This window comes from Magallana gigas, chromosome 1 (assembly GCF_963853765.1).
Source record: "Magallana gigas chromosome 1, xbMagGiga1.1, whole genome shotgun sequence".
NCBI lineage: Eukaryota > Metazoa > Mollusca > Bivalvia > Ostreida > Ostreidae > Magallana > Magallana gigas.
The window spans coordinates 1,840,283-1,863,208 of NC_088853.1; the positions used below are offsets into that span (position 1 = coordinate 1,840,283).

Below are 22,926 nucleotides of genomic sequence, written 5' to 3' on the forward strand. Positions count from 1 at the left end.
TTTTTTTTTAAATACAACACTCTACCTTTGTATACCGTGATCAATTATATGTCGCATGAAATTAATTAAATCGTGATTTACTTACAATTACTAAGCACTGCTTGCACTGTGAAGCTAACATAAGAAGCTTCTCAAAGCTTATTAAAGATAACCAATTCTTTTCATTCACCGAAATAAACGCAAAGATATTGTAAATTATTTAATATACTATTGGTACCTGAGCTTATCACTAGTCCTCGACTGCCCTGATATGAGAGTACCTCTGTATATGTCCCGTTATCTGATCCCGGAAGTGGCCGAGACTCCATTGTTAGACAGGATGTTTTGGATAAGTCGGTGATCATGAGGCTGTGTTTGGTTCTATCGGTACTGATTAACATCCTACCGTACTCAATACTGACAGGTTTGTATTGTATACCTATATTAAACGTCCTACCGTACTCAATACTGACAGGTTTGTATTGTATGCCTATATTAAACGTCCTACCGTACTCAATACTGACAGGTTTGTATTGAATACCTATATTAAACATCCTATTGTACTCAATACTGACAGGTTTGTATTGTATACCTATATTAAACGTCCTACCGTACTCAATACTGACAGGTTTGTATTGAATACCTATATTAAACATCCTATTGTACTCAATACTGACAGGTTTGTATTGTATACCTATATTAAACGTCCTACCGTACTCAATACTGACAGGTTTGTATTGAATACCTATATTAAACATCCTATTGTACTCAATACTGACAGGTTTGTATTGTATACCTATATTAAACGTCCTACCGTACTCATTGCTATTGACAGGTTTGTATTGAATACCTATTGGGATATGATCATTTCACATGTAAATACCGTCTATACAAGCTGTGTATGGTCTATGGCGTTGCTCATTAAAACACTCTTGTATATACCTAACTTCAATGTTAATTGATAGAAAAAGGAAAGCAACAGTGTGTAACCCGCCTTATATCACTCATTCTTTACCCTTCTCAGATCATCTTTATACTATGTAGGTAATACGGGGTATATTATACCTTAAACTTATGTGTGATCCTTATGACTTAAATGAAGGCTAATGTCCTGATATAGAGAGCAAAAATGACAAAAGTATATGATGAAATGTCAATGTGTAAACCAATATCAAGGGGGCTGGATGATCAATGCGTTAACCAAAGGATCAGCCTTATGTTTTAAGTCTTGAATTGTTTACATAAGAATTTTTATTTAGTAAAGAAACAAAATCAGTTATTTTACCTTTCCAATTAACTGTATTTTTCTATCCACTTATAAAAAAGCTCTTTTTCTAAAGGAGATCAGAATAGTCTAAAAATTGACACAACCACCGTGCTCTCTCAAAGATGAACAAAAAATATGTTCCTAATGAAATAAAATTTAAGTATCTTATACATATAAACTAAGTTATATAAGCAATGAAAAATGTTTGTTAATAAATAAACTCAGTTTACCCAGTTCCAAATAAAAAGCCCTAATCCAGTTCAATTCATTTACATGTACTTCACAAACGGTAAACTTCGCTTTCTGCTGTACATTGTATAAAGCTAGACCAACACACCGACAACCCTCTAGTAGCTCTCTTAATTCTTTGTAATAAGAGATACAATCCATACATGTAAAACATCAACAAAATCTATAATATTCAAGGTTCTTGTCTGTATTTCTTTCTTTCTTGCTGTATTTCTCTCTTTCTTTCTTTCTTTCTTTTGAAATTATATCGTAATTTATCTCATTCATCTCTAACATAGACATAAAAAACGAATCTGGTTATTTAAGTTTCAAAATGAGTCTTCATTCTTTTGGCCATAAGAACAAAACAATAAACATGTTCCATGCTCTCTCTCTCTCTCTCTTTCTCTCTCTCTCCCTCCCTGTCTCTCTCTATCTCTCCCTCTCTCTCTCTCTCTCTCTCTCTCTCTCTCTCTCTCTCTCTCTCTCTCTCTCTCTCTCTCTCTCTCTTACAGGACGTGGACAGTTTGCATTGTCTTCCCGGTGTAAATACACAGATCACGCTTTTCCATATACATTGTATTGACTGACTGTAATCTCGAAGAACTGCTGCGTTAAGATACGAAAACTAGAGTTCTATACACTTTATCTGTTTGTTTAAAGATTATAATTCAATCAAAGTGAGAAACGAGTTGATAGATCGCCGAAATGGCTTTACGATAAAATACAGATTCGTTACCTAAGATTCCACAAATAATATATACCTGGATACAGTATCCACTCGATAAGCGACGTTCTGTTATTGTAAAAATGTAAACAAAAACAAATATTCAAATACAGTTGCATCCCCTACTCTCTCTTATTAAGAAACACACTTTTTCTAATATATAAGGTTTTATAATTATAAAACCGCCCCTCTACATTACACGTTTAGAACCATTTAACAAGAGCTTGGAATTTGGGTAGTTGTATCAAACAGCAAAGTGACGTAGGCCTGTCTATTTCATTGCTGGCCACTTTGCCACGGCTCTTTGAAATCAAGAAGATTAGTCTGATCTAAGATTACGCACGCCATGCCCGGGTCTAGAGGAGGGGTAGGGGGTCCATATTCAAATCTACATTTACATAATAAAATTACCAAAAGTATGCCTTAGACACCCCCCCCCTCCGCCTTTGGTAAACTCAAATAAGCGTCGGACCGTTAAGACACGAGCCTTACGGTTTTGTTTACTTATCTGTTTGCTCAAAGTTTTAAAATTTAACAGATTAAAGAACGTTTTGATTGAAAAACGAAACGAACTTGGCGTCTGTAAGAGATTGACTTAATAATATAGGACCAGTTATTATCAAAACGAATTTGTTGTGCTCTTTCTGTTCAATTTTTTCAGCTACGTCATGCATAAACAAACTTTCTTATTGGTGTATATATTGTCATTTGAGCTGACCGCTGATTGGCTGCTGGTGCTGACTAAATTATGCACGGACAGAACAACTTATCAGAGAATGAAAAATTCACTAGGTTACTCGTGACTGTCGGAATTGGGGTATTTTTCGAAGGTGTATACTTATGGCAAAACAAACATACAGTATACATAGCTTTACAAAGAAAATTTGGGTTAGAATATATATATATATATATATATATATATATATATATATATATATATATATATATATATATATATATATATATATACATGTAGCTATGTAGCTACTGTGCAGACACGTAGCATCTTTAAGGAAAGGGGGGCAGACTCATCCAAAAATCTTGACAAGCAAAAAAATAAAAAAAGGAATAAAAGGTTACTTTACAAAATCCTGAAAATCCTGATCCGTGGAGGAGGGGGGGGGGGGGCAAGTATACCTTTAACTTTAATTTCACTGTTTATTCCTTATTTTCCATTCAATTTTTTACATGGTCCGATAAAAGTTGGGGGGAGGGGGCAACTCTATGTTAATTCATTTTTGTGTGTGTAAATTCCTTAAAAATCTTTGTTGTGCAAAAAAGTCCCCCCTCCCCCGATTCTACGTGCCTGCAGTGCATATGATACTTACGAAAAACTTTACTGTAAACAAAAAATAAACCAAAATTCCGCAAGTTTTGAACAAATTTACATAATATATCATACCACAATCAGTGCAAATAATCCATTTAAAAATTTCTTCTGTTCAAGTTCAAGTTCTCTATTCCGAGAGACAAATATCTCATAGGTTATACATGTAAACATACATTTCAAATAGGATAGCAATATACAAAGTGTACACAATCAATTTTGATTATTCACATTAAGAGTTCGATGCTTGTTGGCATAATATAAATATTTACATAAATTACACAGTTCTTTAGTATTTGAGGAAGATAGTAACTGTATAACTCTATAAACCCTTGGTTTTCAGGAGTAGTATTTTTTAATATACTTTTCTCTTAAACTACGAAGTGATGGACAAATAAGTAAAAAGAGAAATTCATCTTCAATATCATTTAAGTTACAATAGTCACATTTTCGACAATCACGTGTTAAATTATCATACCTCCCTGTTTCAATCTTTAAGTCATGTGAAGACAATTGTAATCGTGTAATTAATTTACGATATTTTACATGAATTGATTTCTGTAGATAAACTTGTAAACAAAAGTAATCAACTACATGTTTATACAATATACATTTTGACGCATTGCTTATATCGTTAACAACTTTTTGTTTAAAGACATTAAACTTTCTATCATATATAATTTCTAAAGCAGATTCTTTCATAGTACTATGATATAAGTTGGCCAAACCTAAGGTGCACAATTCTTTCCTAACAATTGAAATCTATGTGTCATTATTTTTCACCATGTCTTCGTAGAATACTTTTAAAATACAGTTTTTACTGTTTCTTAATTTTAACCAGTATTTAAATTTTTTTTGTTTCCTGAATATTTCTAGTGGAAATCTACCTAAAACATAGTATACTGCGCTGTTGCTAGTATTTTTTTCTGACACCCAAAGCCCTCTTATAAAAATTTATATGCACTTTTTCTACATCTTGGTCTTTATGGAATCCCCAAATTTCAACACCATAGCTTAGCACACTTTTTACATAGGTATCAAAAACATTTAATTGAGTTTCAACATTAAAATTCAAATCTTTCATTTTACTGGATATGCTGAACATTGCTTTATTTCCCCGTGCTGCACAACATACAAAGATTGTTAAATTGATTCACTACTTCTATGTATTTGCTATTGTATTCCAATTTTTCATTATCTTTAACACGTTTTTCATTTCTAAAAATTACAATTTTTTTTTTTTTTTGTACATTAACAGATAAGTTCCATTCATCAGTATATTTGTGCAATGTGTTCAGCATATCTTGTAGACCCTCGGGCGAGTCCGCCAAAAGGACAGTATCATCAGCATACATATATAAACAAATTAATCAATTGTAATTCAATTGATGTACAGTTACTATTAAAAAATATCTTTCAAAATCATTAAGGTACATTGAGAATAATAATGTAGACAATATGTCACATTGTAGAACTCCAGATGAGATTCGAAATGTTTCTGTAAATATACCTTTGTGCTTGACACATGCTCTTACATTTTTATAGATAGACTTTATAATACGAAACAATTTTCTTCCAATACAATCTTTTGTTATGTTTTTAAAAGTTCTACATATTAGATTCTGAAGTACAAATATGGCATCAATTGTACCTACACCTGGTTTAAAACCAAACTGAGCATCAGTAATGATATTTTATCTCTGGTCCCATTCTAACAATCTAGTATTTATAATACTCGTAAATAATTTTGCTAAGCAAATAACTAGTGTGATACCTTTATAATTGTTTAAATCTTGCATCTTACTTTTTAAAAAAAAATGGTACAATACAACCGTTTGACCAATTGTCTGGGTAAAAACAAGTCAAATATAATATTAAACAATCTACACAAAAAGGTATCATAACCTTAATCATAAAATCATCAATTACACCATCTTCAGCATTACTCTTGTTATTTTTCAGTTTCAAAATAGCTTTCTCAACCTCTAATTCTGAAATGCACACATCTAACTCTTCATAACATGGTGAAAAATCATAATCATAATCATCACTAGTGTTTTCATAATTAGTATTATTTACATTTTCAAAAAGATTCTTAAAATGTTAAAAAAAAAAACCTCCAATGAATTTAATGCCAGAAGAGTTAGGTCAATATTCTTCATAACATTAAACCTACTATCTCAATCTATCATTTTATTATTATTTTGTATTATGGAATCTACGGAAATTTCTTTGTTTTGAAAAAAATCAAAAGTATTTTTGACTTTGATATAATGCATCGTCAAGGGTAACGTATTTTACTGTGTAACGACGACATTTTGTACGGAATAAATTAGTAATCCGATATTATAAAAAATAACATCACTCTGAAGTTATTTTTTATTATTTAAGGAATGAATTCAATATTTATTTGTTTTATACGATATAAAATGGTTTGGGGCAGTTTATGCTTTATAATCCGCGAAGCGGTTTATAAAAAAGCGTAAACTGTTTCAAACCATTTTATATCGGATAAATCTAATAAATATTGAATTCATTGCTTATAATTTAATATTTTTACTCTTTATTGTAGATAAAAACAGTCATTTGAACTTTAAAATGACGTAAAATTGTAAAAATTCAAACGTAACGTCAGGCGTATGGATACGTTTTTGACGTTAGTCCTACTATGACGTAGGCAACATTCTTTATATGATATAAAATAATTTTTTAGCCAATCAGAAAGCGCGTTTCAATCAGAATTAAATTATTCTTAAATAAACGAAACAAACTGCCTGGGCGGGGGGGGGGGGTGACATTTTCTTAGATATTCCATTTGTTTCCCTGATATCGCTGGTAGTTATGCTTAAACTTCTGGACTGTTTTTTTTTATAAACCTTTTTCTTTTCACAAAGTAAAATTTTATTTTCGTCCGACTTTCAAACATTAAAATTATGACTAATATTATGCATATTAGTCATCGTATTTATTATTTATGGTTGTATAAAACATGCGGATACAAAAATAGGTTTACCCTGTTTGCTCTTATGTCCAAAAAGTTTCCAGACAACAGTACCACAAAACTGGTCTACAGGTGATATGTTCATGTCTAAAATATTTTTGTTTAGGATAAAGCTGTTTTCGTCTTTCCTCAAAAGCGTGCGGGAATTGTTCATTTATACCGAATCCACTTCCTTTTAACTGATAGGCTCTTTCAAGGAGACTTAATCTGTCTTTTTTATAGCTGCAGGTCTGTAACTCCCGGTCTGAAAAAATTCGGATGGACGACCTGGGATCCATTCAAATTTTTTCAGACCGGGAGCTACAGACCTGCAGCTGTCTTTTTCATAAAGGAATTTCGCTACAATAGGTCTGCTCCTGTTCTGCTGAAATCGACCGAACCGATGCACCTTACAGAACTCCACTTTCCTTTGTTTCGCCACCCAGCCCCGTAAACACTAGATTGTATTTCATAGAGCGACATTGCAGATCAACCATTGAATCTTTTAGTTGCCTAATGTCTTTTTTTCTTTTTGCAAAGATTTGATGTTTCTCTTCATTTCGTCTAACAACTCCCTCTCTCTCTCTCTCTCTCTCTCTCTCTCTCTCTCTCTCTCTCTCTCTCTCTCTCTCTCTCTCTCTCTCTCTCTCTCTCTCTCTGATTGTTCTTTTTTATGCATGCTCATTTTCATTTCTTGGATATTATTTCAAAATCATGCACTTTATTTGATACAAATCCAACACTTTTTTCTAGTTTAAAATATAAGTTACAAGGAATCATTCTTTGAATATTTTGCGGTTTTAATTTCGGTCTGGGCGTGATCAAATCCATCATAAAGCCCTTCGGGCTTTATTGGATTTGATCACGCCCCGACCAAAATTTCACCTCATAATTCTCAAAGAATGCTTCCTTATTCATTAAATAATGATAACAACCAAGGATAGCACAATAAGTAACAATGTACTAGTTAACATTGTGGTCCTGTATAAAACATATGAAGTATAAGACACATAGCTAAATAGTATAAATAAAATATACACACATTTCGATAGATATATATTCACTGATTAGATACTCTGTAAGAAATTTGAGGATACATTGTACATCTATCGTTTAGTTATGAGCAAAAATATCTTTTTGAAATTTCTGACTTACATTTATAAAAAGGTTTTTGATAATATTGTATCGATCATGTCGATTCTTGTTGATCTTGCCATATGTCAGACACCTAGCCGGCCAGTGTCTTTCTTCATTTGACAAAGGATAAAAGGTGGTAATCTAATTAAAATAGACCTTTCATCTAATTTTCTGTTACATGGTTATTGCACGTAACCATAATACTGAGAGCGAGATAAAAGGTCTAATTTTAATTAGATAGATGGGGTGGTTAGTGAAGGAAAGATTTATCTTTTTCCTAATGATTTTACAGTTTTCATCTTTTATTTTTATTTAGTCGACATAGCGCATTAAGTTGATTATTTTATCATAGATCTATAATTTTTTTTACATTCATTTTTTAAATATTTTTTTACAGATCAAAAAATTCTTAACGACTATATCAGACATTACGAAGATCTGCATTATGACGTCACAGAGCTTATTAACCAGCATCTCAGAGCGAAAAGATCCACAGATAAATCTATCGAACTTAAATTCTCAGCCCTCGGGAGGTAATGCTTTCTGCATGCTATCTTAAGCGTATATTTTTGTAATGTAGTTTGGCATTGCAAAAAACATTGAATACATTTACGTGGTTTGCGCTTATTTCTTCTCAGAAAATTTCACTTGGACCTCTACCCGTCGGACAGCGTGTTTGCGCATGATCACAAATTCCGCCAATCAGATGGCAAGGAGAGTCACGTAGACACATCTTTTATATATGATGGCAAAATTCGCGGTGAGTTCTCGAAATTTAAAACTCTGTTCATAACTAATAAACATATTTTAATGTCAAACTTATCTTTTACTCCTACCGTCATTGAAAAAAAATAACAATTTAAATAAAATGCATCTAAAATCTGGGGATAAAAAAGGGTTGTAATGTCTAAAACCGTCGACAGCGTCAATGTTTGATTTTCTTTTTGTGTCACGTGACTAGGAGTCCCCGGGGGCAGCGTTCACGGGGCGGTCCTAGACGGACTGTTCCAAGGGGTGATGGTCGTCTCTCAGGACAAGATATACTTCATTGAGCCGGCCAGCCGCTACTTCCGGGGTCACGACCCTCCAACGCACGCTCACTCCGTCATCTACCGAGAGGAGGACTTGAACCTTGACCCCTACAGGTAAACACAAACATGTTGACTCTTACAGATAAACACTGACATGTTGACCCTTACAGGTAAACACAAACATGTTGACCCTTACAGATAAACACTGACATGTTGACCCTTACAGGTAAACACTGACATGTTGACCTTTGCAGGTAAACACAATTATGTTGACCCTTACAGGTAAACACAATAATGTTGAACCTTACAGGTAAACACAAGCAAGTTGACCCTTACAGGTAAACACTGACATGTTGACTTTTGCAGGTAAACACAAACAAGTTGACCCTACAGGTAAACACTGACATGTTGACTTTTGCAGGTAAACACAAACAAGTTGACCCTACAGGTAAACACTGACATGTTGACCTTTGCAGGTAAATACAATTATGTTGACCCTTACAGGTAAACACAATAATGTTGAACCTTACAGGTAAACACAAGAAAGTTGACCCTTACAGGTAAACACTGACATGTTGACCTTTGCAGGTAAACACAAACAAGTTGACCTTACAGGTAAACACAGACATGTTGACCCTTACAGGTAAACACAATTATGTTGACCCTTACAGGTAAACACAAAAAAGTTGACCCTTACAGGTAAACACAAGCAAGTTGACCCTTACTGGTAAACACTGACATGTTGACCCTTACAGGTAAACACTGACATGTTGACCCTTACAGGTAAACACAAACAAGTTGACCCTTACACGTAAACACAAACATGTTGACCCTTACAAATAAACACAAGCATATTGACCCTTACAGGTAAACACTTCATGTTGACCCCTATAGGTAAACACCAACATAATAACTTGAACAGGTAAACACTGACATGTTGACCCTTACAGGTAAACACTTCATGTTGACCCACTGTTAAACACTATTATGTTGACCCTTACAGGTAAACACAATTATGTTGACCCTTACAGGTAAACACAAACATATTGACCATAACAGATAAACACAAACATGTTGACCCTTACAGGTAAACACAAACAAGTTGACCCTTACAGGTAAACACAAACATGTTGACCCCTACAGGTAAACACCAACATGTTAACTTGAACAGGTAAACACTGACATGATGACCCTTACAGGTAAACACAAACATGTTGACTATTACAGGTTAACACAGACATGTTGACCCTTACAGGTAAACACAAACATGTTGACCCTTACAGGTAAACACAAACATGTTGACCCTTACAGGTAAACAGAAATATGACTTATATTGTTTTGAGTTTAATACCGGTATGACGGTATTAATTTTGAATTTTTTGATTATGATACATAAGGGGATCTTTTGCAGCTTTCCTTTAAATAGTTTCCATATATATAATACACACGTGTATTCCTTTGTTTTGTCTAGACACAAACGGGACAATGTGGGACATCATGGGAGCTGTGGATTTGATAAATACAAAGAGTGGATGACAGCATCAGCTCAACCCGCCTCAAACGACGGCGTTCGTACACAATTATTTTCCTATTACCAAAAAAAAATATAAAAAAAAATTAGTTTTTGTTTTGTTTGACAAAACTTCACGCAGAAGATTGAGTATGCTTAATTAATTGGGCAAAAACAAATTAACGATGTTAAATTACCTATTTTATCACAGATCGACGTCCATGATGACGTCACAATGGACAATATTTACAGTCGGGATTCAAATACAGAGTTTAACAGACACAAGAGAGCACCTGGCAGTTGTTATTCCAAACCAAAGCGCACCTGTAACCTTTACTTGAGGGCGGACCCGGTCCTGTTCAACGAGACTAGGGACAGACTGGGGGTACGCATGCGTCCTGATTATTTCTCCCGATTCAATTAAGAAATGAAGATAATAATTTTTCTATTGATCGACGTATCAAAGAAAAAATTGACCGGAAAACTTCATCAATGCGCGTAGCAAAACAAAAACTAAAAGTTTTCCGGTCAATTTTTTCTTTGATACGTCGATCAATAGAAAAATTATTATCTTCATTTCTTATCATTTAATTAAACATTTTCAAATAAAAAAATGTGAAGTGTCATTGATCAGAAATGTAAATAATATAAATGAAGCGGCGCGTATGAATACAAAACAACAACAGCAACAATATTCAAAATGGATGCGCCTTCAGCTGATGCAGAGCTATTGTGCTGAATTTAATGGATTTAACACAAATAGTGAGATAAAATCTGAACCGGCTAAATTGAAAACGAAAGGAAAATACATGCGATAGCTTGTGATATTATTCACTGTGTAGAAAAACTCGTAATAAAACTAGTTTTCATGTGAGATCGCTGAAATATGCAACTGGACATAACCATCCAAGGAAAGGCGATCGTGGACGAAAATAGCTGATATATCGACAAAGAACAGTATGTATAAGCGACTTTTGTAAACGTTGTGGTAACTAGATAGCCAGTGATGTACTTAAATGGTATATCTGCCGCTTGGAATGCACCGAAGGAGTTGATGCATTAGTTACTGAGTACTCATAGCATTTCTTTACGACGCTTATTCTGATGACCGATCATCTACGTGTGTAAATTAAAAAAATTATCGTTACCAAATTTGAACAGCAGTGTTACTGTGAAAGTTTATAGCCCTATTTGTTCGTTATAAAATTCCTGGAAAAGAATCAGCCAGCCTCGCTGTAAATGTTTATTGATCTCAAGCAGACGAAATCGTGAGAAGACGCTTAATTTTCTATTTCGTGAATCAAACAATGTGTTTTGTTTAATTTTGAAGGTTAAACTTTCAAGTTTTTATATTCACAAGGTTGCATTTTGTTTGCAGACAATAAAACAGACACAACTTTGCATTTTGTTGACAGTGTTTATCTTGGAAATTCCCATTCTATAAATAGTGTTAAATCAGAACAGTTGAGAAAAGTAGATCCGGCAAAAATTTTATTGATGCAGGTATCAAATAAATTTTTCAACCAATCAGAAGCGCCGATATCTCATCAAACGAATAAATATTAAATGATATGATAATCATTTAATGTTTTGAGGACAGAGACATATACGATGGCAGGAAAATAAGGAGTTATTATTATAATTAAAAGCATATCTAGAAATTGGCGCAAGTACAGGATATATTTTGATTTTTTTTTCATCATCATTTATTAGTGCAACAAATATGTATTTGTGGTAGAATTACATAATCGATTCTCGTGATTTTCAATCTATTTTTAGAGTGTAGCGGCTGCCAACAATGAGATTATGGCCCTGTTTTCGACCCACGTGTTCGCCATTAACCAGATATACAATAACACCAAATTCGAAACTTTTTTCCCTGCCACAACACTTCAAACGCCATGTTTTGAAGGAATCAATTTTAGAATTCTGCGAACAACCGTAAGTAAGGACATTGTCCAGGTATATAACGGAAATAAAACGTCTCAACGTGAGATGCTGATTCGTATAACATGTGTTGGTCATTTGTTTTTACTAAAATATCTTGCAATGCCTTTAATACTTAAACTTACAAATTACTGATTTGTAGGCATGAAAGGCAAAAGAAAGAGCATGATACTAATAATTATTGTTGTTTTTTTATGGTCAGTGCAATGATATAGGTACCCGAGGTTTATAACCCTCACAGAGCCCGGAGGCCGAGTAAAGTATTGTACCTGGAGGGGGCCTTAATCGTTGTATTGACCAAAAACAGCAATAAAAATTTAATTATATAATTCAGTGAAAGAAGATGGGGGAATAAGATGCTGCAAATGCCCATTCGGTTTAGTAGTGAAATACAATTTTAAATTTATTTTTCCTCAATTAAATCTATTCAAATATATTATAATACAACTTTGCAAAAGCAAAATTTCTAACTATAGTCAGTTTTTAATATATTTAACAAAAAAAAGAAACAAAATATTATCGGAAATTTTCGTGGCATCGAACCCGTAACATAAAATCCCTAGATATATAAGGTTAGCTTATGCCAGGTACTCAAACCACTGAGCCATTTCAGACACAGCAAAGTGGGCTTTTTAAATATTATGTGTGACAAAGGCCACGAACTACCGGACTTGTATTATTTGTTCAATACGTTCAGTTGTTGGGATACAAAATGATATTTTTAAAGTATAGTGGGTCATCTCTCCACGTTTTTGTTGATTGAAATCGGCTTGTTTTCCAATAGACCTTAATTAGACTATGAGAAAAATATGGAGCACAGACCCACTCTATAAAAGAAAATGCCTTGAAGTTCTTAAAAATGACAATATTTGCAGATTTTGATACGTATACGCCTGTTTGAGTCAACATATTCCAAGTATTGAACATACCTATAGGTTAAAAATCAATATTTACATTCCACATATATTTTGCATGTAAAGCTACTGCAGATATAGCACCATAGCACATACAGGGTACTAAAACGTTAAATCACGAGTTTTAATTGTGACGTCACAAACGTTGAACGCTGATAAATACAACGTCACAAGCAAAAATTAAATATCACGCTTGTGGCTGTTACTGTGGCTCTTCCATTAATTTGAACTTACCCATAGGATAATATAGTAACTTGAGGTATAATTCGCATTTGCGTCCAAGGCAAGAAGGTAAAAAATGTAAATATAAGCATTGAATCCTTATTTTTTGAAGGATATAGTCTCAAAACTGCAACGGTGTGTGCAAACAAATTCTGATAACGCGCTAACGCGCGTTATTCAATTTGTATGCACACACCGTTACAGTTATGAGACTATATCTTTCAAAAAATAAGGATTCAATACTTAAATGATTCGTTAAATATATATTGTTTTAAATGATTTAACGAAAAACCATCTGATTTATTGATACTTTAATTTTTCAGTAGCCTGTCCGACCGCGTATGGGCATTTTACACGCCTTATCCACCCATCTTCTTTGTAGACACCTCACATTGTCGTCTTTCTTTAAGTGAAAGTCATAGCAAAGCATGATGAGACTCGTCGACTTCTATTGTTTTCGATTACGACAAAAAGCACACGGAGGGTGTGACCGGTCAGCAGTGAATGCTCACTCCTCAATGGCACCTGATCCTACCCCTATTTTTTTAAGAGGTCCGTGTTCGCTCTGCTACTGTTTTGTAGGTTTTTTTTGGACTTTTGAATTTGAACACTGTTCTTATCTCCACATGTCATTGTACAAAAATGATTATCATAACTAATCGTAGCAGTTGGAAATTCCTGATCTATTTTACTCTATTGTAGAAAAAATAAATAAATGATACGTTTACCTCATAGGTCATGTGAAAAAACTCATTTTTAAATTAATTTATTTCTAGAATGTTGGATACCAACCAATCAGAGAGCTATGTCATAATATTTGTTACGGATTCGGTGACTGGCTTTAAATTTTTTATAATGATACAAACATATTGTGTAAACAATTTACGAAGTGATCAATGATGCAGAACAGATTTGAAACATTTTGCCCTACAGTGTAACACTGCGAACTCATCAACTAATGGACTACTGTACAGGGCCTACTCCTACTACTACAGTGTAACACTGCGAACTCATCAACTAATGGACTACTGTACAGGGCGTACTCCTATGCAATATTACATATAACTCCAAATGCTTGCACTCTTTCGTCTTCCAGATAATGACGGCGAGTGACTGAATTGTAACACTCGCCGTACTCGTGCACTTATTATCGTTTCAGATAATGACGGACGAATCACTGAACTGTAACACTTATCTCCGCACTAGTGCACTCAGCTTCTGTAACCCGAACATTGACGTCAGTAATTTCCTGAACCTGAACTCTTTGGAGAATCACGATGAGTTCTGTCTGGCCTTCGTGTTCACCTATCGGGACTTCTCGGGCGGCACCCTTGGACTAGCCTGGGTGGGATCACCCTCTGGTAATTCATAATTTCATATGGCCTTCTTTGCAAAATGTTCTTATTTAAGTGAACTAGTTCATTACTGAATCCTGATTTTTGTCGAATCAGGGCAGTGTAACGTGTATCCTTAGGAACACAAGTTGAATAGCAAACTAATAGGGAAATATTCTCCGGATAACATTACACCTTCTTTATATTCATTTGTACATTGAAGTTTAAAACAATTAAGTATTGAATTATATAAATTTCTATTAGGATGCCAGAGATTCGTTTACAAATCAGGGTAAAGGCGACATATTTGTGTTGTAATGTTACAAAATACCTACGGCTTTGTACGGTTCTGGTAACTGATTTTTGGGAGTTGATTTTAATCAACTCTCCTATGCAGTTACTCTGGCAAACCGAATGTGAAACACTGTTTGGACCTAAGCACAAATCATCGCCGCTGACAAGACTTAGTTCTTGAAAATAATAGAAAAATCCGATTAAACGTATGCTGAAGCATTATTTTTCAAGGAAACTTATCTATAGACACTTTGAAAATAGTCAGATTTTATATAATACGCACATTTTAGACATTTTGTAGTCTCATGTGTTCCTACGCCAGAGTGTAATAAAGTCTCGTTCAACCAGACGCTCGGCTGTCTCCGTAAATTTCCGACAAACAGAGAGGCTCTCTTGCTTGTCGGCGATTAACGGAGACAGCCGAGCGTTCGATATCAATAGTGCTTGGATCCATACGATGTTTAGAATTAATATTGTTTCGATTACTAGTACATAGTTTGAAATCTATCTTTAAATATTACACAACATCATTCATATGGGGTTTCTCGAAATTTTTGTCGGAAAAGTCTAAAAATTCATATAATAGAGAAGAGTGTAATTCAAATACAGACTAGAAACTAATTTGCCATGCAAAATAAGTTGCTTTTAAAATAATTGATAATCGATAAAATCAACTCCCCTCAGTACTTCAGTACTTTGATTTTAGGGTTGTAAAAACAGTTATAGACACCAATGTCTGTCTGTTTTGCAGGGGCCGCGGGCTTAGTGTGTGGCGGTACAAGACTTGTTTGCACACATTGTATAATTATTGTGGTAACTGTTATAATCTACCTTAGCTTATATTTTGACCAAACCCAAAACCGAACTTAGAACATTCTATAGTGTGTTAAGACATGACTTGTAAAAAATAAGATAAAACTAACTTGTTCATTTGATGTATATTCTTATGTCAAATTAAATTTATGTCTAGAAGCGTTCTTAAATATCTTATGAACTTCTTTGCAAAAATTCGTAATAAATTGAACTAGTTCATTGCTTAAACCTGATCTTTCTGTCGTATAACTTTTGAGGTGTGTAACGTTTGGCCTTAAAACACAGGTTGCAATGCTTATGATGGTCTAATTTTTGTATTGGTGTCCGGATAACGTTAAAACTTGTGTATATTTATTTGTAGATTAAAGTTTAAAACAATTAGATATCAATTGGTACAAGACTTGTTTGTACACGTTGTATGGTACAAGACTTGTTCGTACACATAGTTATTGTGGTGACTTCTGTATTGCAGGAGCCGCGAGCGGGGTATGTGAGCGGTACAAGAAATGTTTATACACATTGTGTAGTAATTGTGGTTACTTTTTGTATTGCAGGAGCCGCGGGCAGGGTGTGTGAGCGGTATAAGCCTTGTTTGTACATATTGTGTTCTAATTGTGGTGACTTTCTGTATTGTAGGAGCCGCGGGCGGGGAGAGTGAGCGGTAAAGGCCTTGCTTGTACACATTGTATAGTTATTGTGGTGACTTTCTGTATTGTAGGAGCCGCTGGCGTAGTGTGTGAGCGGTTTAAGCCTTGTTTGTACACATTGTGTAGTAATTGTGGTGACTTTCTGTATTGTAGGAGCCGCGGGCGGGGTGTGTGAGCGGTACAAGCCTTGTTTATACACATTGTGTTGTAATTGTGGTTACTTTCTGTATTGCAGGAGCCGCGGGCAGGGTGTGTGAGCGGTATAAGCCTTGTTTGTACACATTGTGTTGTAATTGTGGTGATTTTCTGAATTGCAGGAGCCGCGGGCAGGGTGTGTGAGCGGTATAAGCCTTGTTTGTACAAATTGTATAGTAATTGTGGTGACTTTCTGTATTGCAGGAGCCGCGGGCGGGGTATGTGAGCGGTATAAGCCTTGTTTGTACACATTGTGTAGTAATTGTGGTGACTTTCTGTATTGCAGGAGCCGCGGGCGGGGTATGTGAGCGGTATAAGACGATAAGAGAACAGGGCCGCACTGTACAGAAGAGTCTTAACACCGGCATCGTCACACTCATTAACTACGCCCGCCGTGTCCCACCGCGGGTATCACACCTCACCTTTGCTCACGAGGTGGGACACAACTTTGGATCACCGGTAAGTCTGACTTATTTTAAGTCTTTCTTATTTTACTACTTTTTATTAAATAAATCACAGGATAAATGACCATCTTTAAGTTCTCCTAAAAGATAGCTTAAACGTGTTTAAAGGTAGCTTAAAGACGATCTTTAAGCCACCTTTAAGCTATATGTGTTGCTTAAAGGTGGCTTAAAGAAAGCGTAAAGATGGCTTAACGGCAGCTTAAAGACTATCTTTAAGCCACATTTAAGCCACCTTTAAGGACAACTTATAGGTCCTTAATGTCCAAACTTCTTTAAGCCACCTTTAAGTTACCTTTAAGCTACCTTTAAGCCACCTTTAAGCCATTAAAAAAATTAATTCAATATTGTGCTTAATTTACCAACAAAATGTATTAACTTTATGAAAGGAAAGGTATTAAAAACGGTTTTTGTTCTAGAAAATTAAATGAAAAAAAAAACCCGCCCACGGCGAGAATCGAACACGGTACCTTTTGTTTGCTAGCATTACCACACTTCCTCTGCTCCATGGTAACTTACATATGTACAGGTGTTTTTATATCCTATATATCAGTGGATATTGAATCAATGTATTGAATGTGTTTACTTGAAAAGATTTTGACAAACCATTGACAAACCATTCAGTTTGCAACAATCAATTATATCTATTTTATAAATTACATGCATGCATGTATTTAGAATGAAATAAGGAACTTGGTTTTCAGTGAACAAAAATATATTATACCTAAATGGAAACCGTTCGGCTCACTAGTAGGTTTTTTAGTTAATAAATTTAAACCGAGTAGATATACACTCATCTAATTTATAGCTATAAAAATGAAATCATTAATTTCTTTTATTAAATGCATTGAAACTATTAAGGTATTTGTTCAATTTCCCGCAATTTCCCGGTTTTCATGTTCGCGGCGCCGTTCTAGTATGTTTAAATATTAATTGTATACATGATTTTTAAACTATCAATTCTATAACAAACAATATTACCAATTACCGGTGACGTATTTACTGCATGTGTCAATTGCAAATGATGTATACATATACTTGTACGTACAACTGTATGATGTACCAGGCTGGGTATGTGACTTATTTACCCTTATACATATATTTAAAAAATTAACCCCTATTTATGATCACCGGTACATTAATTAATTAGCCTCAAGATTTTACTCTTATATACATGTATCGTTAATTTGCAGACGTAACATTTTTGAAACCCAGAGCTAGGAAATAATACTGTGAAAATGAATTACAAACGTAAATTAACTTTTATTCACTAGACTTATCGTATACTCGTACATACTAAGATTCAACGTCTTTCGAAACCCTGACACCTGTTGTGTATATCTTGTATATTCTGTGTTAGATCCAGGGGTTTTCTTAAGTTGGACAAACAATAGACTTTAATTAGATATACACAATTCAATTCAATTCTTTATTTCTTTAAGCTTTACAGCTTATCAGTATGACATATGTATAACATGAGGTGGTAGTGTATTTACAGGAGAACTTGTGCACGTACAGATAATAACATTTACTGTTACATATACAGGTTGAGAAAACAAAAGACTACAATTATGTAATACAGTTGTCCCTTAATAACATACTTTTTGAGATGAATTTGCCAAGATTACAGAGATCTTTAACATTGTCAGTATTAAAAAGTTGATTTAAACATACAAGGTTTTTTTATAATAATATTCTTTCATGTATAATCTGCGCAATGTTCTGTATAGAGGACAAACAAATAAAAAATGGATTTCATCTTCAACACTAGATTTGCAATGTGGACAAAATCTATTTTCTCTATTTGTGTTATTATATCTACCAGTTTCAATAGCCAGGCGATGTGACGATAGTCGTAATTTAGTTATATATTTCTGTAATTTAATGGGAATAGATTTTCTTAAATAGTATTGAAGATTTCGTTAATTTGAATACGTAACATTTTTTAAACCCAGAGCTAGGAAATAATACTTTGAAAATGAATTACAAATGTAAATTAACTTTTATTCACTAGACTTATCGTATACTCGTACACACTAAGATTCAACGCCTTTAGAAACCCTGACGTGCACCTGGGCACACGACACACCTGCTGTGTATATCTTGTATATTCTGTGTTAGTTCCAGGGGTTTTCTTAAGTTGGACAAACAATAAACTCTAATTAGATATACACAAACGTGCACCTGGGCACACGACACAACTGTTGTGTACATCTTGTATATTCTGTGTTAGTTCCAGGGGTTTTCTTAAATTGGACAATCAATAGACTCTAATTAGATATACACAAACGAACAAAACTATGTCTAGACAAACATAGCAGTAATATCCTGCCCGATATAACAAAACCTAGACCTAGAAATAATGAAAATTGAAAAAAAATACAAACCTTAAACCGATTATCAAAATAAATCATGCATTTTTGGTTCATTATCTTTATTTTGTTTAATAACCGGATGAACTGAGAGAGAGAGAGAGAGAGAGAAAGAGAGAGAGGGAGAGATTTCACAGATTAATAAATAATAGGAAACAAACATACTTTAATTAGTTTCATGTACAGATTAAGATACAGAGACTGCGCTCACCCCTACAATAATTTTGAAACCAAAAAAAAATTTATAAAGAATTTTATAACGGCAATTTGAGTCCATCGACGCGGTGTTGATGATAGCGATCCGTGTTAAATGGAGCGACAATTAAAACCGCCTGGAACACCCCCCCCCCTTCCTTGGAAATTACATTATCACTCGGATGACCCCCTCCCATCCCTATAAAAGAGCTTTTGCATTTAATATATGTTTTTATTGTTCAGTTTGATCAAACCTGACTTAAAGGGAACTTAAAGATGGTTTAAAGACAACTTAAAGATGCTTAAAGGTGACTTAAAGATGGCTTAAAGGTGACTTAAAGAAGTTTGGACATTAAGGACCTATAAGCTCAGCTTAAAGGTGACTTAAAGGTGGCTTAAAGATTGTATATCCTTTAAGCCACCTTTTAGTCACCTTTAAGCCACCTTTAAGGACGTGCTTAAAGATTGTTTTTCGCCCTGTGAATAAAATCAATTTGTGCTAATCAAAACGCTTTTAAGACATGGATATTTAGTCTGGACCAGTTGCCAAAACACTTGTCGACTTAAACTATTGGTTAAGTTAACCAGGACTTAAAGGCACTCAGTAACCAGTAACCAGTGTTTTGAGCAACTTCATCCTGGCGTCTTTTTATTCAAATTACAAGTAGGTTAACACATTTCTTTCTTGATTTTCCACATATTCTGGCATATAAGTAACCGTTTTAACAAAGGAATGTTTGTAGTTGATTTCTGAAATCCAGTATCTTGATTAAGGTGTCATCCCGTCATTTTGCAAAATACTTCAGTATAAGGTTTTTTTCTCAGCACGACAGCGGTTCTATCTGCGCTCCTGGTGGGGACGCCGGAAATTACATCATGTATCCAAGTGCTACCAAGGGCAACCTCCGTAACAACGAGCTTTTCTCGGAATGCAGTAGGGACAACATCACGCGGGTTTTAAACTCTGTAGTGAATCAGATAAATGGAAAAGTGAACTGTTTTACAGGTATGTGCTGAAACAGATTTGATGAACAAACATGAAATCTAAATCGGAAAATATATGACGTCTTGTATTTGAATATTTAGACCAAGAATATATATATATATATATTTGGCACCGGACCCAGCATTAATTGATAATGGAATCCTAAAATCTAGAAATGATAACAAACACCTGTTGTAGTTGCAGTAATAGATACACACTTCTATTGTAAAGCTGGGCCTTGCTTTATGTTGTATACTATTTAACTAATCTAGTGTTTATATGACAAATTCTACTTTTTTTATTTAAATAGATGTAATATTTTTATTGCAGCTTCGGACGCTGCGTTCTGTGGTAACGGTATAAAAGAGAAGGGGGAAGAGTGTGACTGTGGGTACAGAGACGACTGTACAGATCAATGCTGTCACCCAAGGGACAACCTGAACCCCAACGACGATAAACTCAGGTGTACATTGAAGGTCAATGGGACAGGACACAAAGTACAGTGTAGGTAAGAACAGTATATCTTTTGTTTAGATTTGTTTTCATGCAGTTATTCAAAAAAAGATCATTATTATTAGCTCACCTGAGCTGAAAGCTCAAGTGAACTATTCTGATCACATTTTGTCCGCGTCGTCCGTCTGTGCGTCTGTCTGTCTGTCCGTCCGTTGGTCTGTAAACTTTTTACATTTTGAACTTCTCTAAAACCGCTTGTCCAATTTCAACCAAATTTCTTCACAAAGCATGCTTATGAGAAGGCAAAGATAAATTGCAGAAATAAAAGACCGATCTTTATTTAAAGCGGAAAAAACCTCTAAACAGAAAAAAAGTGGGTGCATTTTTAAAAATATTGTTCTCGAGAACTACTTAGTCATATTCAACGTTATTCAGCATAAATAATCCTCATGGAGTGGAAAATATAAATTGCAAAAATTATGGGCTAATTCTGTTTCAAAACTGAGTTTTTACGAAAATAATAATAAAGAAAGTGCATGTTTCAATCATTTTATAACTTCGGGTTCGGTATTCCATAGACGAGGTTCTTTGTTTGAGGCAGCCATATTTGAGGGTTTAGCTTTGCATTATATGCGAGGTACAAGGTTTTGCTCTTAATTCAGTGTTTGTACACAAATTAGAAAAGTCTCGTTAAACGTTAAATATCTGTAAACAAAAAATAATAGATGATATGCTGTAACTTTTTCTTGGTTCCCGTCTTTATACGACGAATTATGTGAATTCTACACCAATTTCGATAGTTTTTCAGACACGAGTAAATAACGACACTGTTAAAACAGTTTCCATAGTTCTGACACATTTAGTTTCGGGGATGAAGGCATAAAGGTATTACCGCTATTCCTAAGAAAATATTGCAGCGAAAATCATCCTGGTTGATAGCCATTTGTTTGGTTTTGAATAAAATGAACAAAATGGGTGGGCCTTAATAAAATACAGTGATATGCCAGTCAATATATTGACTATAATAAGCTATTTGAAATGTCATGTGGCAACATGTTTCATTGGAATGCGTTTAGCAGTCAAGTGAGTAAGCTTAAAAAGTCACAAGAGTTTACGCCGGGTAAAGAACAGCCGTTTATAATGGGGAAGACCAATGCAATTCTTGAATAATTTAAGGAATTGAGCTCATTGAGGCACAGTTTTATTTTCCACATCTGTAGGAATTTTTAAATAAAATACAATAACTACAATAATGATCTTTTTAAAAAAGAAATACAATAACTAGTAAGTAATTGAGAAAGAAAATGTACCTATATGCTCTCAAATATTTTGATCGCTTTATAAATTGTGTGTGGGGGGGGGGGGGGGGGGGTTAGGAGGGGGGAAATGGGAATGGTGAGTTAACAGTGAACCACTACCAAATGTTTAGTTTAATATATTGCATAGGATTATTTTTTAATTTATTGTAATTTAAATGGTATTCCATAAAGGTACAATGTCAAAGATAAAGTGTATGCAAAAAATAAGTGTAAAATTCGAATACTTTACAATATTTATTTTTTTGTTATTCTACCGAGGGGCCATATGGTACAATATCCTTTTAACGCCCATATAAAGTCATTGTTGGTCAGGTGAGCGAGGTGGCCCCATGGGCCTGTTGTTTATTTAAGGTCAATCGCAACTTTTCGGACCTTTCTGGCAGGCTCGGAAAAACACCTCGAATGTATTAACATTACCGGATGTTAGAATTTTATACAAAATGGAGTCGCTTCCCATTAAAATAAGTATCGGCTAGACAGCCTTATAAGTCGCTTCTGTGTTAAATTTTAGGGTACATCATTAACTTTAATGAAGTCTATCTTACATCTCAAAAGATCGTAAAATGTGTTGTATTTATATCAAGTTTTA

At 34.4% G+C, this 22,926-nt stretch overlaps 2 protein-coding genes across 2 annotated transcripts in view; both read left to right on the forward strand.

The window, feature by feature from the left end:
- The window catches only part of LOC117687312 (talin), a 105,171-nt gene that overhangs the window by 75,544 nt on the left and 6,701 nt on the right, over positions 1-22,926 (forward strand).
- Positions 235-21,077, forward strand: LOC105346452 (disintegrin and metalloproteinase domain-containing protein 10 homolog). The gene is made up of 14 exons (XM_066075906.1): positions 235-403; positions 8,043-8,178; positions 8,284-8,405; positions 8,607-8,790; positions 10,148-10,244; positions 10,398-10,571; positions 11,966-12,127; positions 14,429-14,630; positions 16,265-16,327; positions 16,511-16,535; positions 16,675-16,688; positions 16,839-17,011; positions 20,406-20,586; positions 20,896-21,077. The coding sequence occupies exons 1-14, from the start codon at positions 343-345 to the stop codon at positions 21,075-21,077; spliced, it is 1,776 nt and encodes a 591-aa protein (XP_065931978.1). The 5' UTR covers positions 235-342.